This window comes from Mobula birostris, chromosome 8 (genome assembly GCF_030028105.1).
Source record: "Mobula birostris isolate sMobBir1 chromosome 8, sMobBir1.hap1, whole genome shotgun sequence".
Classification (NCBI taxonomy): domain Eukaryota; kingdom Metazoa; phylum Chordata; class Chondrichthyes; order Myliobatiformes; family Myliobatidae; genus Mobula; species Mobula birostris.
The window spans coordinates 82,097,275-82,115,003 of record NC_092377.1 but is presented as its reverse complement, the minus strand read 5'-3'; the positions used below and the strand labels follow the sequence as shown (position 1 = coordinate 82,115,003).

General features: G+C 40.2%; 1 protein-coding gene across 3 annotated transcripts in view; it reads right to left on the bottom strand.

The window, feature by feature from the left end:
- Positions 1 to 3,983: 3,983 nt before the first annotated feature.
- The window catches only part of fermt1 (FERM domain containing kindlin 1), an 80,411-nt gene continuing 66,665 nt past the window's right edge, over positions 3,984 to 17,729 (bottom strand). For 2 of the 3 annotated variants that reach the window (XM_072267092.1, XM_072267093.1), the window contains 3 exons: positions 13,777 to 13,901; positions 12,714 to 12,855; positions 3,984 to 4,469 (listed from right to left, as the gene is read on the bottom strand). In XM_072267092.1, coding sequence (XP_072123193.1) covers positions 4,296 to 4,469; positions 12,714 to 12,855; positions 13,777 to 13,901 — 441 coding nt within the window. In that variant the 3' untranslated portion in view covers positions 3,984 to 4,295. Of the gene's footprint in view, positions 4,470 to 12,713; positions 12,856 to 13,082; positions 13,704 to 13,776; positions 13,902 to 17,729 lie in introns of those variants that run through there. The other variant, XM_072267094.1, reaches the window with a different exon arrangement.

Below are 17,729 nucleotides of genomic sequence, written 5' to 3'. Positions count from 1 at the left end.
AATCTGTTAGAATTCTTTGAGGAAATAATGTGCAGGACGACAAAAGAAAGTCAGTGGGCGCTGCTTACTTGGATTTTCATAAGGCCTTTAACAATGTGCTGCACATGAGGCTTCTTAATAAGATAAGAGCCCATAATATTACAGGAAAGATACTAGCATGGATTGAAGAATATTGTAGACTAAATAGTAGACTATTTTCAAAATGGGGAGTAAGTTCTACAATCAGAGGTGCAAAGGGACTTAAGAGCCCTTGTGCAGGATTCCCCAAAGGTTATCTTGTAGGATGAGTTAGTGGTATGGAAAGCAAATGCAATATTAGCATTGATTTTGAAAGGACTAGAATATGAGAACGAGGATGTGATGCCAAGGCTCTATAAGGCATTGGTCAGACCACACTAGGGGTATTGTGAGCAGTTTTGGACTGCTTATCAAAGAAAAGATATGCTGGCATTGGAGAGGTTCACAAAAATGATTCCGGGAATGAAAAGCTTCGCATATGAGGAGCATTTGGTGGCTCTGGGCCTCTACACATTGGAGTTTATTAGAATGGGGGGGGGGGGCGGGGGGGAGAAACCTCATTGAAACCTATTGAGTATTGAAAAGCCTAGACAGAGTGGATGTGGAGAGGATGTTTCCTATAGCTGGTCAGTGTAGGACTAGATGGCAGAGCCTCAGAATACAGGGACATCCATTTAGAACAGAGATGAGAAGGAATTTCTTGAGCCAGAGGGGGGTGAATCTGGAATTCAATGCCATGAGTGCCTGTGGAGGCAAAGTCATTGTGTATATTTAAAGCAGGTAATAAGTTCTTGGTTAGTTAGGGTGTTAAAGGTTACAGGGAGAAGGTTGAAAGAGTTAATAATTCAGCCATGATTGAATGGTGGATCAGTCTCAATGGGTCGAGTGGCCTAATTCTGCTCCTGTGTCTTAAAGTACCCTTAACAAGGTGCATTGGAACTCACTAATACTAAGTATTGAATCAAAGTTCTTGAGTCAAGATATACAACCCAACCTATTTGTTGCTGTCTTTTTCGTCTTCCACCATTACAACTCGTTCCCCCCCCCCAAATAAAATTAAACGTTTGAGGAGTAATACAACAGTAGCAGGAATCCAAGCAACAGAACATATTTAAAACTAAAGCAAACAAAGTTTCTATTAACTGGGAATATATTGAAATGCTAATGCTCTTGTTTATTGCTGTTATTAAAATAGAGTTCAAACATTTATTAAACCAGTTTTAAATTTCTGCACCTGAAGTATACTTAAAATGGTCAGCACTGGACTTGAGAAACTGGACTCTGATAAGCTGAGTAACATACTGCTAGAGTACTGGTGACATCTTTATGCCGTTCCTTTCACTCCTTAATTGGCTTTTAGCCAGTGTGACCTGTTGTTGTCTTTTGTAAATCTCAAAGGTAACATTGGATTTCCTACTTTTTCCAGTAGTGGTCTCGTGTTAAAATAAATCTCTTTTTTTTCTTTTATCTTGTAAGTAACCAAAAAATCTTCCCACTGAAGTCTATTTTCACTATGTCCAGAACATTGTGGGTAATGTAACCTTGTAGTATAAACAATTTGTACTTTACATCTGTGCTACAGAACACTGCATCAAAGTTTAGATCACAATGTATTAAATGGTCCTATTCATGTGCCAAAACTATGTAAATGTATGCATGCACAATACTTCCAGAGCTGATTCTGATGACAGGATTGCGTTCTTCCTCCACAGGAAGCCAATGTTATACCTAGGGATCCTCACAAAGGCTGCTCATCCTGTTAAAAACTAACACTTTTGCATTTGCAACTTTAAGTATAAATTTGTTATGTATTGAATGTTCTTTTAAAAATAACCAACCAAACTGTACTGATCCTGGTACAGGAAGGACAAGAAAGGCTGGCTCCTTTCCAATTGACTGCACTTGGGCCCATACCGCAAGTTCTCCTCCAGTATAGTTGGTGCTTGTTCTACTTTCCTCTTGTGCTATTTTAATATTTGCAAAGGCTTGCTCCTGTGATCCTTGCTGCTCTTTAATGTTTATTCAAAGTTTCCTGTACCAGGTTTCACTTTTTTTAAGGCACGTGTTGTTGTCCCATCCCACAGTTGCTTCCCAGGGACTAACACTGGAGAAAGTAAAAGATGAAAAGTTGGACATAGATGAAGAAAGCAATACAGAAAATAAGACAGCATTGCAAAACCAAAGAGAGAAGGGTGGAGGGAGGAGGCAGTAGCCAGGTGTGTGTGTGTGAGAGAGAGAAATCTCAGGGAGACTGCAAGAAGGGAAGACGTAAGAAAGATTTAGAGAGGTAGTCAAATGGTCGTGTATAAATGGGAATATTGAACGAGAGAAGTGTGGAGGAGGAAAATAAGAGAGATTCTGTTCCTTTTATGATACTGATCAGATGTATTTTGATGGAGTTGGTTACAAAAAGTTTTCTTTAACAACTGATCAGAATAAGGTATATTATTGGCATGCATCGTGAAATTTGTTAGCAGCAGCAGTACAATGCAATACATGATAATATAGAAAGAAAAATAAAATCAATGAAAAATAGTGCAAAAACAGAAATAGTATATAAAAAAGTGAGATTGTGTTCATGGGTTCGATATCCATTTAGGAATCGTATGGCAGAAGGGAAAAAGCTGTCCTGAATCGCTGAGTGTGTGCCTTCAGGCTTCTGTTAGATTGTTAGCATTTAATAGTTGAGTATAACATGTTGAGACCAATTTAGTTTGCACTTTAGTAGGGAAATGTAAATCTTGAACTCAGCCCTATTATAGAAATGTGAAAATAAAATCTTAACAGAAAAAATCCTATCCCCACTCTATCTGCAAACCACCGTGGCACATACAGAAAACCAGTATTTTCCTCTGATCTTCCCTATTATTATCATGAATCCTGAACCAAGACCTTATCCAAATTGTTAACTTCTGCCCACCCATCTTCACGCAATCAGCAGCAGGAGGTCATTCAACTCATTGAACCTGTGTTGGCCATTTCAAAGTGGTTTCTCAGTGGCCCTATTCCCAGGCCTTTCAACATGACGCTGGTTAATGTGGCGTATTTCTTTTCATGTTTGCCTTTGAAGTAGTAGAGAACTTTAAGTGTAATGCTGAAGAATGTTTGCTAGAGATGTGAAGTGGAGAGTTGTAATGATTATCTATAAGTTGCTGATCTGGGTTTTGTGGAATATTCTCTTATCTGCTCCATATGGTCCAGTAATGTCTCTGCTGTTGCTGATTAGGTTTTTAAAAACTGGGTTTGTTTTTTTCTTTATTACCACCTCATTGTTTCTCGGAGAACCGGTTTGGTTCTTTAATCCAAGACCATAGCCAACAACTCTGATCTTATACCTTTCCATTTAAGCATAAATTCTATCTGAAACTAGCAGATGTCTCTTCTGGCAAACAGGTTTTGCTTCAAACTTCTAGTAATTTAAGGTTAGGAATGTTAAAGGTTTGGTCTACTGCTAGCATTGCTAGTAGGTCACTTTTGCACTGGCCTAGGATGGCAGCTTTCTCTATGGTCTCCCTACAGGTTTTATAACAGAGCTGGAACATGCAGAGGGCAGCAAGCAGGTATCTGAATATCAAAAATATTTTCATATATTTTAAGAGAAGGAAACTTTGGGAAAAAATGTTTTATAGACCAGTTTTTAAGCAGTAGCATTTAAAAATTTGGTAGAGAAGCAAAAATAGCTTGTGCACGTGTGATTGGGCCATTGTCAGAGTGAAGACTCAGCAACAGAAATGAGCAGCTTTTCTCACAGCCAGCTCTGCAATTCTTTGCTGCTGATACACAAGTCGGAAGCCTCTGCTGCTGAACTGACATGATTTGTTGAAAATCGGGTGCTCAGCTTTTAAGGAAGGTCAGCAGGCAATTTCATTAGTGACAATCCTGTCCTATTATTAAATAGTATTATGTTTTGTTTGACGCTCGTATTCATTCCCAAGGATAATGCACACTGGTTTCCATATGCTCGTTTGTTTATTACCCTTTTCATTATCTGTCCATTCAGTGAGTACGCACATCCAGGTTAACATGCAAGGATTAAGTCGTGCCCTTTCTCCCCCACTCACGAGACAACAGCTGAGCACAGCACGCACTCTGTAATCACTTTAAAGAGTTTATAATACTTAACTAAAATTTAATAAATCTTGGTAGCTTTTATAAGCGTAGGTAGTAGCTATCAAAAGTATAATATACCTGTATGTTACAAATAACCTGGTTTTGTAAATTTTGAAATTTGCCCTTTCTTTCTGAAGTTACACCACAGTTTCAGAGGGTCTTTAACATTAATCCCGACCACCAGTAAGTTTGTGAAACAGTTCTTCATCCAGCGTTTCATTTTGATCTTTGGAACGTGTTGACAGAAAGATATATCCTCCAATATACTCATGGACAATCTTGCAGTCTGCACTGAGGCACGTGAGTGCTATGGCCATACTCTGATCAAATTCAATTTCAACCTGAAATTAAGAAGCAACAACTTGATTTGGGGGACGGTATCAGTTACCTTTACCTTTTCATCTATCTGTTCAACAACATTCCCCTAGATGGCACTGTCTCCTCGAGAATACTGCTCACTGGTTGTGGTAAATAAAGGGACAATTCTTCATAGCTTACAAAGGCTGGTGTTAAATTATAACCATAACTAAACAGGAAGAGAGTCAAATGTTTTATGTTTTTGAGAAAATATTTGTTGAATTATAATCAGTAATCTTGACTGAGAATCCAGAATGTGATTTGGTCTACTTGTGCTTGCTTTGGAGAAGGGATATGTACAAGCTTAGCATTGGCACTTTCTTCCTATGAAGTCCTGCAGCTTAGACGAATCAATTCTATGCCTTCTCTAAATGGCATCTCTGGTGGCATGATGCTACTGACTCACAGCACCAAGATCCCAGTTTTACTTTTGATTTCAGATGCAGTCTATGTGGAGTTCACAGTTTTACCCCAACCCCGGTTTCTGTAGTTTTCTCTCACACCCCAAATGCATCCTGGTAAATTTACTGGCTACAGTAAGATAGCCCTTCATATACATTGTTGCAAAACAAAACAGGGCATAAAAGTAAATGTTGCGGAGATATAGGGGAATGGACCAGATGGATTGAACAGTGGCTTCAGTGCCCTAAGACATCCTTGTTATCCCTCCCAAGAAATAATTCTTAGAATTGGACATAATACTTTGGTTGGAGCCTGTGATTTTTAAGGGTTCAGTATGATCTCTTGGCCATGTAGTGTATCCTGTTTATAAAGGTAAAGATTCCAGTTTATTTTAGTAACAATTCAGATGTGTTATCAGTTAGCCTTTTGAATTACATGACTAGATACACATTACAAAACTATACAATTGTGCTCAGGTTTTGTGTCTTAAATGTCTGAAAAGTTATTTACAACTAAAGCTTGATTTAGCACTGCCTATCATTCTGTTGTGGTTATTAATAAGAATTTTGAAATCAAAATAACGCTGTTCTCCCATTTTACTTAACTATTGTTTGATGCTAAAACTTCTGATATAGTATCTAAGCATAATATAATGTAGTAATCTAAGGTTCAATTATTTTTATCCACATAAAACAAGAATTTCTAAAAATTCCAGTATATTAGATTCTGGTTAATTGGGACAACTGTTAAAGAACAAAAACTAATTGAGAAAATAGCTGTGATTGCATCTTGAGGGCTTAGGGGACGCAATTGTCAAAAACACTGTATGAAGGCAGTCCATTATCTACACTAGGGTCTGCTGATATTGTTCAAGTCAGTCAAAAGAATGTGGTAGCGTGTATTGGTAGTATTCTAATTTGTTCTGTATTTTATTCAAATACGTAATTTTGTTACTCAGTTAAATGATAGTTTGCCTCTTTTATATCTTTTTAATTGTTGCTATAAAACTTTAGCTAATCGGGGTAGCTGCTTAATTGGGCAAAATGTACTAGTCCCAATATGTCCCAATCAACAGGAAGCTACTGTACTTGGAGAGGGAAGTAATATTTTAGCACTTTAAAAAAAACTTTGTGTGTGAAGGCACAAATGAATTTAATGAAGAGGAAGTATAACATTTCTCTGTATAGTGTTTTAAAATCATGCAAATTTTACATCTGCCTAAGTCAGTGTTTCCCATAGTGGGTGATATTGCCCCCCGGGTGATAAAGATAAAGGGGGTGGTGGGGGGCATTCAGTAATGGGGGGGGGGTACTTTTTGAATAGTAATGTGACGTTTCTGCATTTGGCGTATCATGAGAATTCAGGACTGAAGAAATTATTATTTTCAGGTCCGGCTTGTACATTATTGTCATTCACTACTGTTGTACTGTATTAGCTTGTACAATTTCCATACTCTAATCATGCAGTGACACAAATCATACGAATTAGGGTATGGTGTTCAATGGTGTAAAGTTCAGAATCCGCCCTTTCAAATGGTCTTCACCACATTTCTCTGCCCATAGCCTAACTGCGATATCGCTGTCCCACTTTATGTACCTTCAGGCAGAGAATTTTTGCCTGAACTATGATGACATCATAACTTTTCCCTTTATTGTTCACAGTGACTGAGATTGAGCATGGTTGTTAATCCATAATGAAACTGGCAGAAGCAGACCAAACAGAAAAGTGTAGACAGTGTATGGTGTGGAGTGTCTGAAATATGTATTTATACCAGCACGTATCAACCAACAGCAGTCAATATGCCTGTTATGTGAAAACATTTTTTTTTTCCAAATGAGGTATTGAAACCATCCGGGCTCCTTGAACACGAAGAAAATACACTCTGATAAAGTAACCAGGAACTTAGTTTCAGTCGCTTTGTAAAAACTTTCAGAAATGGAAAACACTTCAAAACATGTTTGCCAGCACTTCACAACAAAACAGTGATGGCTTGTGTGCCTCATACAACATTTCATTGCTCATTGCTAAATCTGGAAAGCCCCGTGCAATTGGAGAACTGATCCTGCCAGCAGTAAGGAAGGTTCTGAATATGGCTTTGCGTACATCACCAGACCAAATAATTGAAGCAATTCTGCTCAGCGACAACGCCATTCAACAATGAATAGATTAAATATCTGAGAATGAGGAAGACTCATTCTGCAATATACTTAGGACCACAGAATTTGCTCTGCAGTTAGATGAGTTAACTTTGTTATGCAACAAATCTTTTCTTCTCGATTATGTTGGCTTCTTAAAGGATGAAAGTGTGGTTCAAGAGTTGTTATTTGCAATGGGACAAGAAGCAGATATGAAGGGGGAGTCAATACTTAGGGTTGTTAAGCAATTTTTTAAAGAAAAGGATATTCTGCTCACTAACATTCTGGCTTATGCAACAGACAGGGCACCATCAATGACAGGATGCTACCGGGGGAGGGGGTGGGGTTTATTACATTCTTTAAGTCATATTTACTATTCACTGTGTAATTCACAGGGCAACATCTTGTCGCAAAAAAACTAACTGATTGGCTGCACAAGTCAATAAATATTGTTATTACAACAGTAAATAAAATCAAGTCGTATGTTCTTGGTCCCTCAGCTATTTTGAGAGCTTTGTTTTGAGACTGATGAACAGTTTGAATGCTTGCTGTGGTACACAGAAGTCAGGTGGCTCTCAAGTGGAAACTGTCAGTGACACTTCCATGCGTTTTTTGAAACTTAAAATTTGAAGACGTGAATGTTTCAGTAATCAACTCAAGACTATTAGTTATGATATTGGTTATTTGTCAGAATTATTTGCATTTTAATGAAATCAGTCTTCAGTTGCAAGGAAATATGAATCTTATCAACAACATTATCAGCCATCTCCACATTTCTGTTCAAACTAACCCTATTTAAACGCAACACTGGCCTTTGCAAGCTTTTCCAAGTTACCGAGCCTCTGAGTTGGAAGAGAAAGAAAGAAAACAGATAATGATCTTCAAGTATACTGTGCCCACCTGGGTGAGCTGCATAAAGACATATCAGAGAGAATTCAGGAACTTCTCTTGATCCAAATGTCAGATTGAATAATAAATCCATTTCTGAACACTTGTACTGAGGAAGTAACAGGAAGGATGGAGGAAGAACTGACTCTCACTACAAAATGATGTTGAGCTGAAGCCAAAGTTCAAAGAAGTCTCATCAAGATTTTTGGTTGCAGGAAGAAACCTCTGAGCACCATCTTACACTGTGGAAAAGGGTCAAGATGTTCTTCATTGCCTTCCAAGATCATATTTTCAGTGCAGCTGCCCAGCTTCTTTCAAAGCAATGAGACAGACGGCAAATGACTGAACGTAGGGATCTGAGACTCCTTTTGACTGACATTCAGCCTGATGTTGAGAAGCTGATAGCACTGCACCAAGCTCATCCATCTCATTGAAAGGCGAAAAAGCAATGAAGTAGTGAATAATTGGACTGATAATGTATGCTCCAAAATTGATGAAAATTGTTTTGTTTTTATTGTAATTAATGAAATAACTTTTTGTACCTTCGAATAATTTTTTTCCAATTATTTGTCACTGCTTTGAGTTTGCAGTTCCTATTTTCTTTCACTGTGCATCCTTATTCAAAATTCTTTTATAGCTTTTATGTAACGTCTGGAGAGGGAGGGGGACATTGGGAATGTGGTTTGGGAGTCAAGGGGGCAGTAAGCCAAAAAGTTTGAGAACCACTGGTCTAAGCAGAAAAATATTTCTTAATAAAGATCAATGAAAGTTGAGGGTGATTGCACTATAAGACTTAGGAGTGAAAGGCCATTCAGCCCATCAAGTGGGCTCAGCCATTCCATGATGGCTGATTTATTATCCTTCTCAATGCCATTTTTCTGCCATCTCCCTGTAACCTCTAATACCCTGCCTAATCAAGAACCCATTAATCTCTGCATTAAATGTACTCAATGACTTGGCCATCACAGCTGGCTATGGCAATGAATTCCACAGATTCACCACCCTCTGGCTAAAGAAATTCCTCCTCATCTCTGTATAAATGGATGTCTTTCTATTCTGAGGCTGTGCCCTCTGATCTTAAACTCACCCACGATAGGAAACATCCTCTGCACATCCATTCAATATAGGCCTTCCCACATTCAATAGGTTTCAATGAGACCTCCCCTCATTCTTCTAACCTCCAGTGAATACAGGCCCACAGCCATCAAACACTCCTATATTAACCCTTTCATTTCTGGGACCATTCTCTTGAACCTCTGGACTCTGCAATGCCAGCACATCCTTTGTTAAATAAGAGGCCCAAAGCTGCTCACAATGTTCCAAGTGCGGTCTGACCAATGTCTTATAAAGCCTCAGCTTTACATCTTTCAATTTGTATTCTAATCCTCTCAAAATGAATGCTAGCATTGCATTTGTCTTCCTTACCACCAACTCAACCTGAAATTAACCTTTGGGGAATCCTCCACGAGGACTTCCAAGTCCCTCTGCCTCTCTGAAATTTTAAATTGTCTCCACATTTTCAAAATAGTTTACACTTTTATTCCTTCTGCCAAAGTGCATAAGCATGCACCTCTCTACATTATATTCCATCTGCCATTTCTTTGCTCATTCCCGCAATCTGTTTACGTCAATCTGCAGCCACCAGCTTCCTCAATAATACTCACCCTTCCAACTCTCTTCGTATTGTTCACAAAGTTGGCCACAAAGCCATTAATTCCTTCATCCAAATCATTGACATACAATGTGAATAGAAGTGGTCCTAATACCGACCCGTGGCACACCACTAGTCACTGGGAGCCAACCAGAAAATGCCCCTTTGCTTCTTCCCGCACTTCCCGTTTCTACCTCCTACCCAAGATCCACAAACCTGCCTGTCCCAGTAGACCCATTGTCTTAGCTTGCTCCCGCCCCACCAAACTCATTTCTGCATACCTTGACACTGTTTTATCCCGCCCCGCCCTCGTTCAATCCCTTCTCACCTATGTTCGTGACATTTCTCACGCTCTGGATTTTTTCAATGATTTTAAGTTCCCTGGCCCCCACCGCCTTATTTTCACCATGGATGTCCAGTACCTATATATCTCCATCTCCCTCCAGGAAGGTCTCAAAGCTCTCCGCTTCTTTTTGGATTCCAGACCTAACCAGTTCCCCTCTACCACCACTCTCCTCCATCTAGTAGTGTAATTAGTCCTCACTCTTAATAATTTCTCCTTTGGCTCCTCCCACTTCCTCCAAACTAAAGGTGTAGCCACGGGCACCTGTATGGGTCCCAGCTATGCCTGCCTTTTTGTTGGCTTTGTGGAAATGTCCATGTTCCAAACCTATGCTGGTATCGGTCTCCCACTTTTCCTTCGCTACATCGATGACTGAATTGGTGCTGCTTCCTGCACGCATGCTGAGCTCGTTGACTTCATTAACTTTGCCTCCAACTTTCACCCTGCCCTCAAATTTACCTGGTCCGTTTCTGACACCTCCCTCCCCTTTCTTGATCTTTCTGTCTCTGTCTCTGGAGACAGCTGATCTACTGATGTCTACTATAAGCCTACAGACTCTCACAGCTGACGAAGGGTCTTGGCCTGAAATGTCGACTGCACCTCTTCCTACAGATGCTGCCTGGCCTGCTGCGTTCACCAGCAACTTTGATGTGTGTTGCTAGACTCTCACAGCTATCTGGACTATTCCTCTTCCCACCCTGTCTCTTGCAAAAATGCTATCCCCTTCTCGCAATTCCTCCGTCTCCGCTGCATTTGCTCTCAGGATGAGGCCTTTCATTCCAGGACGAAGGAGATGGCTTCCTTTTTTAAAAAAGGGGCTTCCCTTCCTCCACCATCAACTCTGCTCTCAAATGCATCTCTCCCAGTTCACGCACATCTGCTCTCACCCCATCCTCCCGCCACCCCACTAGGGATAGGGTTCCCCTTGTCCTCACCTACCACCCCACCAGCCTCTGGGTCCAACATATAATTCTCCGTAACTTCCACCACCTCCAACGGAATCCCACCACCAAGCATTTTGTGTGTGTTGCTTCCTTTGCTTCTTGTCAGTCAGCCAATCTTCTATCCATTCTAATACCTCTCACATAATACTATGGGCTCTTATTTTGCTAAGCAGCCTTGCATGCATCACTTTGTCAAAAGCCTTCTGAAAATCCAAATAAACAACATCCACTGAATCTCCTTTGTCTATCTTGAGAATTACAACAGATTTGTCAGGCAAGATATCCCCTTTAGAAAACTACGCTGACCTTGGCCTATTTTATCATGTGCCTACAATTATCTCATCCTTAGTAACAGACTGCAACATCTTACCAACCACTGAAGCCAGGTTAGCCGGCCTATAATTTCCTTTCTTCTGTCTCCCTGTGACATTTGCAATTTTAAAGTCCTCAGGGTCTATTCTATTGATTGATCCTATTGATTCTTGAAAGGTAATTACTAACGCCTCCATAATCTCTTCAGCTACCTCTTTTAGAAACCTGGAGTGCAGTCCATCTGGTCAGGCGACTTATCTATCTTCAGATTTTTCAATTTCTCAAGCACCTTCTCCTTAGTAATAGCAATGACACTCACTTCTACCCCTTCACACTCTTGCGTTTCTGACATTCCCATACCCATTCTTGCCTCATTTTATAGATCTGAAAAAAATTATATCCTCTTTTATATTATTGGCTTTTTTCTAGTTGCCTTCTGCTGGTTTTTGAAAGCTTCCTAATCCTCTACTTCCCCATTAATTTTTGCTATAAGCCTTCTCTTTTGCTCTTATGCTTTTTTTTGACTTACATTGTCAGTCGCTGTTGCCTCATTTTCCCATTAGAATGATTCTTCATCATTGGGATGAATCTTTCCTGTGCTTTCTGAATTTACCCCAGAAACACCAGCCACTGCTGTTCTGCCCTCAACTTTGCTAGTGTCCCCTTCCAATCAACTTCGGCCAACTCCTCTCTCATGCCTCTGTAATTCCCTTTACTCCACTGTAGTATTGATACACCTGATGTTAGCTTCTCTTTCTCAAATTGCAGGGTGAATTCTATCATATTATGATCACTGCCTCCTAATCAAATCTGAGTCACTACATAACACCAAATCCTTTTGCCTCATGAGCTCAACCACATGTAGGCAATCTACAAATTCCCTCTAGGGGTCCAGCACTAACCGCAGTTTACCCATGGATCTGTGTGTTGAAATCCCCCACGAATATTGTAACATTGCCCTTTTTACATAACTTTTCTATCTTCCATTGTAATTTGTAGCCCAAAACCTGGCTACTGTTCGGAGGCTTGTATATGACTCCCATCAAGGTCTTTTTTACCTTGCAGTATCTTAACTCTTGCCATCTTCCAATTCTATGTCACCTCTTTCTAAGGATTTGAGTTAATTTTTTTTCACCAATAGAGCAATCCTACCCCCTCCACCTACCTTTCTGTCCTTTCAATACAGTGTGCATCTTCAAATGTTAAGCTCCCAACTATGCTCTTTCAGCCACGACTTGGGAGATATCCACATCCTACCTGCCAATCTGAAACTGCACTACAAAATCATGTACTTCATTCTGTGTATACTGTGTGGATTCAAATAAAACACTGTCAGTCCCGTATTCATCACCCTTTTTGATTTTGCCTCCCCTCCCTCCCAACCTGATACACTTGATAAACTTTAACTCCTTCCACGGACAAGTCATTGCTTAGGGGCTGCTGGGACAGCGAAGCTCAAAGTGCCAGAAGGGCCTAATCTGCATTGTATTGCTAAATAACTAAAAACAAACCTGTTATGTGATTGACAGATGATAGAGTTAGATGTAACTTACCTGTCTGATTTCCCAATTGACGTTCCACTGTTTTATGTTGCTATATCTCCAAGTTACGATAGGATCTTTTGTTGCCATATCAATTCTTATTAATCGGTTATAGGAAATCCCTAACAGTTCATCCTTTTTGGTTCCTCTAAATCTGTGGAAGTAAGTGATTGTGTTGGTTTTAAATGGAATGTTCTTTGTTGCATTCATAACAGCCTTATCTATAATGTTCCTAAAGAAATACTGCTGGATCTTAATTACTTGCACAAGTAGAAGCTTAACGATTAATTGTATTTATTAAGGTTCACACAGAACAGTTCAGCCAGGACAAGCTCTACAGCCCACAATGTTGTACCAAATGAATTAAACCAATGATTCCCAGTTAATCTAATCCCTTTTCCCTGCACATCAATCAAATCCTTCTCTTCTCTACATATTCATGTGCCTATTTAAGAGTCTCTTAAATGCTTATGCCATTTGTTTCTACCACCATTACCAGGCCCTTGCCACTCTGCATGAAAAAAAAACTTGCCTCACAGTTGTCCTTTGCATGTTCTCCCTCCCCTCTTAAATGCATGCATTCTAGTACTAGATATATCAATCCTGGAGAAAAGATACAGTCTCCCTATCTATGCTTGGCTTAATTTTATAAACTTCTGTCAAATCTCCCCTCAGTCCCTGCAGCTCTAGAGAAAGCAGGCCCAGTTTGTCCAATCGCTCCTCATAGTATGTGTCCTCTAATGGTATATGTAAAAATGACAAAATGGTCCTTTTCTACATCTCCTTTGTTCTGAGGGGTGCCACAGTAGTGTAGCGGTTAGTGTGTCAGAGTTCGAAGTTTAGTTCCGGCATTCTCTGTAAGAAAGTTAGTACGTTCTTCCCGTGAGCGCATAGGTTTCCTCCAGGTGCTCTGGTTTCCTCCCACAGTCCAAAGACATGCCAGTTAGTAGGTTAATTGGTCCTGTAATCTGTGGGTTGGTAGGCATGTTCCTCACTGTGTCTCTAAATAATAGAAATACAAATAATATTAACAAAAACATTTTATGAATGTTCCTGTAGTCTCATAATCACTCACCTGACTACAAAATAAGAAACTCCAAACTCTGGCAGCGACTGCCATGCCTGGATGAACCTCATCTTGGCTTCCACCAAGGTCATCTGTGCAACATTTTGATGAGCTTCTAGGATGCGTGTTGTCAACTGAAAACAAATCATATGTTGAGTGTTTGGTTTAGCAACTGTTGTCACAAATGCTACTGCATAGATGGTTGGTAGCAATCAATGTGCTGCGTAGTAGCATCATTGCATTGTACTCTGCCTTTCAAATTCATTCCATTTTACAGTACAGACTGCTTATACTCTTATTTGGGATATTTTGGGCTCATGCAAACAAATTAATTTCCAGCTCAATGACTCCAGTTTGACCAGGCTAGCTTTCTGGTAAAGTGGGTCAAAGTTCAAAGTAAATTTATTATCAAAGTACATATGTCACCATATACAACCCTGAGATTCATTTTCTTGCAGGCATACTCAATAAATCCATAACAGAATTAATGAAAGATTGCACCAACTTGGACACTCAACCAGTGTGCAAGACAACAAGCTGCAAATACAAAAAGAAAGAAGTAATAATAAATAAATACACAATAAATATCAAGAACATGAGATGAAGAGTCCTTGAAAGTGAGTCCATAGGTTGTGGGAACATGTCAGTGATGGGGCAAGTGAAGTTCAGGGAAGTTTTCCCTTTTAGTTCAAGAGCCTGATGGTTGAGGGGTCATAACTGTTTCTGAACCTGATGTTGTGAGTCCTGACGCTACTGTACCTTCTTCCTGATGGTAGTAGCGAGAAGAGAGCATGGATAGTACTTTCCTGTGACAATGCTTCACGTAGATATGCTCAATTGGTGAAGAGCGCCTTACCGTGATGGACTAGCCTGTATCCACTCTGTTTGTATGTAGAAGTATGGTAGAATGAAGAGTCAACACTGTCTCTCCCGATGTTCCTTCCCAACTACATAGATTCTGTGGCAATTGTCTATGCAATTTAAGGTAAAATTCTCACTAAAAGATGGTCCTTTTACATGAAATGATTCTAAAATCAATGCATGTAAGCTACAACTTCTAAAATCCTGTATGGTTACATTGACAAGCATATATAAAGGGAAACAAGAGAGCTGATATTCAGTAGTTTGAGCGCGTCTGTAAGGGAAAGAAATTGTTGACATTTCAGGTCTAAACCCTACATCAGGGCAACAGTCTCAACCAATGCTGTTGACAACGCTGCTTAACCTAGAGTTCCTCCAGCAGATTGTTTGTTGCAAGTATAATAAATTTGTTTCTATATATGTATTGACCATATAAAGATCAGAGGTTAGTCCAGCATTCAGAAACTTTGTTCCCCATATAAGGTCTTTCCTTTTGTCCACTAATCTGATGTCAATGGGTTGTGATGTGGTTTTACACAAGGGTTTGCAGGGGTAGGACCACAATTTATCATTGCATGAAGGATGACTGCTCTTTATCCATGGCTGCAGATGATATTGTGTAAAAGGCCTGTTAGGGTGTATTCTGGAGTTATGTGAATATAGCAGAAATTAATTCAAACAAGAACCAGCTTTCAGTTCTTAACAAGGGTCGTAAAGTGCAAATAGTAAACTGATGTTAAAAGCACCACTGTTATTCTGTTTGTGGAGCTGCCCACAAACTAAAAGATACGGTTTGCAAAATGGTGACCATGAGCTGTTTGCATATGCATCAGCCAAACATTAAGACAATAGTTAGATAGATGATACTGTCTGTTACATTCCTCGTGTTTAGGGCAGCAAATGTTAAGACAATGGGGTTGCATTAATTGCTCCGCATCAACTGTAGGTTTAAGAAATTTGCACCATTGTAAATGTAAGTAAATTCAGGAAAATGTCCCAGTCAAGGTGTCTGAACATTCAGAGATGTCTCCCACTGTAGTTATGCAATTCAGAGGGAATATTGTCAAAGCAACATACTGAAGTAAACAATGTCATTGTAACTATAAAAAAATGTATTGAATCACCTTCCGTTAGATATTAAGGGTATAAAAATGTGATGTACTTTTGGGTTTGTGAGCCTCTAGCGAGAATGTCTCCATGAAAATGCCTACTTGTCGTGCTGAATAAAGATTTCTGTCTCACCAGCTTCAGTGTCTCTCTGGTGACTTCAATCACTGTCACAACAAGGACAATAAAAATTATAGATGGAAGCAGAAATTACAGAGGGATGCAAACAGGTTTAATGCAATTGCAAAGCTGGAACATGGACCCAAAGATACGCCTCAGTATTTAAGCCCAAGGGAGAAAAAGCATTTTCCGATTTGTGGCATACAAAGTCAGAAAATGCTGGAAATACGAAGCAGGTCAGGCAGTATCTGAGGGAAGTAGATCAATTAATACTTCACATTGTATCACCTTTGTCAGAAATGGGCAAGAACAAATAGTTTGCTTTGAGTTGTAGAGAAGATGGGAATGAGGTTAGCCCTGAGTATTGAAGGGGTCGTGACTGTCACGTGACAGCACTGCCCACTACCTGGTCAGAAGGCATGCCACCTGCCAATCAAGGTTTGACCCCTCCTCACCCATCAATGCACACCTAACCAATGGGCCCTTTAATTAGCCTTGTACTTGGCCTCGGGCAATTGGCCTTTGTAATCAGCTTAACTCTGCTGGCACTGAGCCATTGGCCCCCCTGTGAATTTCCTGGGCTGGACCCTCCAGCCCTACTGCACTAAAAGGGTGCCACGGGTGCTGTGATCTCTCTCTTTGCCATCTCCGAGGGACCACCCTGCTTCACTGCAGGCTGAGAACTGTGGAAGAGCGCTGCAGAAATTGTTGGTGAGCTGTGCATTGAATAGGATTGGGAGCGTTGATTATTGTCTCTAATAGCATACAGCCGTGCCTGCACAGAGTCAAGAGGTGGTGGGTATCGTATTGACTTTTCCCTTGGTTGTAGGTGTGTGCATGTACTTTGTTCCCATGCGATTTGCCCATGACTGCTGTAAATTGTTCGCGTGTGCGTGTTGCTTCCGTTGCCATTTTCCCATGTTTGCCTTCTGTTAATAAAATCCTTTACTACCAAGATCGTGTGTCTAGAGTCCTTGCCTTTGAGACCTACCGAATCTGTTTCGTCACTTACAACACCCTGGCAAGGGAATATCTGTGATTGGCTGAGGCTACAATTGCTGTAGGGATGTTGTTACTGGGTCAGTTAGAGGGTGACATAATAGTAGGATGTGTTAAAAGTTGCAGGTCAAGCTGTAAAGATCAAAAGGCGGACTGAATCTACATATGGCTCAGTTGCAGCAAAAATGGTTATTTCTGACACAGAAAGCAATTTATCAAAAGTTCCTGAATGTAGCGTCAAGCGTAGAGGATGATAATGTGCTTAAACAATGAAGGAAGTGTTGAACTTCAAGTTCATTGTTAGCTGACTGTACGTATATACAACCAAATGAAACAAAGTTCCTCCATATCAAGGTGATCCCACAAAACATATCACACACGACACATAGAACAAAATATTACAAAATATAAGTTAAAAATAAATAATTCAAAATGAATGTAGTTTGCAGCACAGGTAAACTGTAAATAGTACAGTAAACAGCTCATTATCCCAGTGACTCACTAGTCTCACATCTGGAGCGAAGAAGCTATTACTCGGTCTGGCAACCCTTGCCTTGATGTTCCTGCACCTCCTTCCCGATGGGTCAAGGAGATTGTGATATGGGTGGCAGGGATCCTCAGCAATGCTTTGAGCCCTTAGTCTACAACACTCTTGGTACAGTAAGTGTAACAAATCAGGGGCTGGGGGTAGACCCCAGTGATCCCCTCGGACGTTTTTACTGTCCTCTGTAGGGTTTTGCAGCTTCTGGCCCACACAATGATGCAGCCAGACCAGACGCACTCAATGGTGCTCTTGTAGAAGGTTGTTAGAATGGGGCAGGGATCCTAGCACGCCTCAATCTCCTCAGAAAGTGCAGATGCTGCTATGCCTTCTT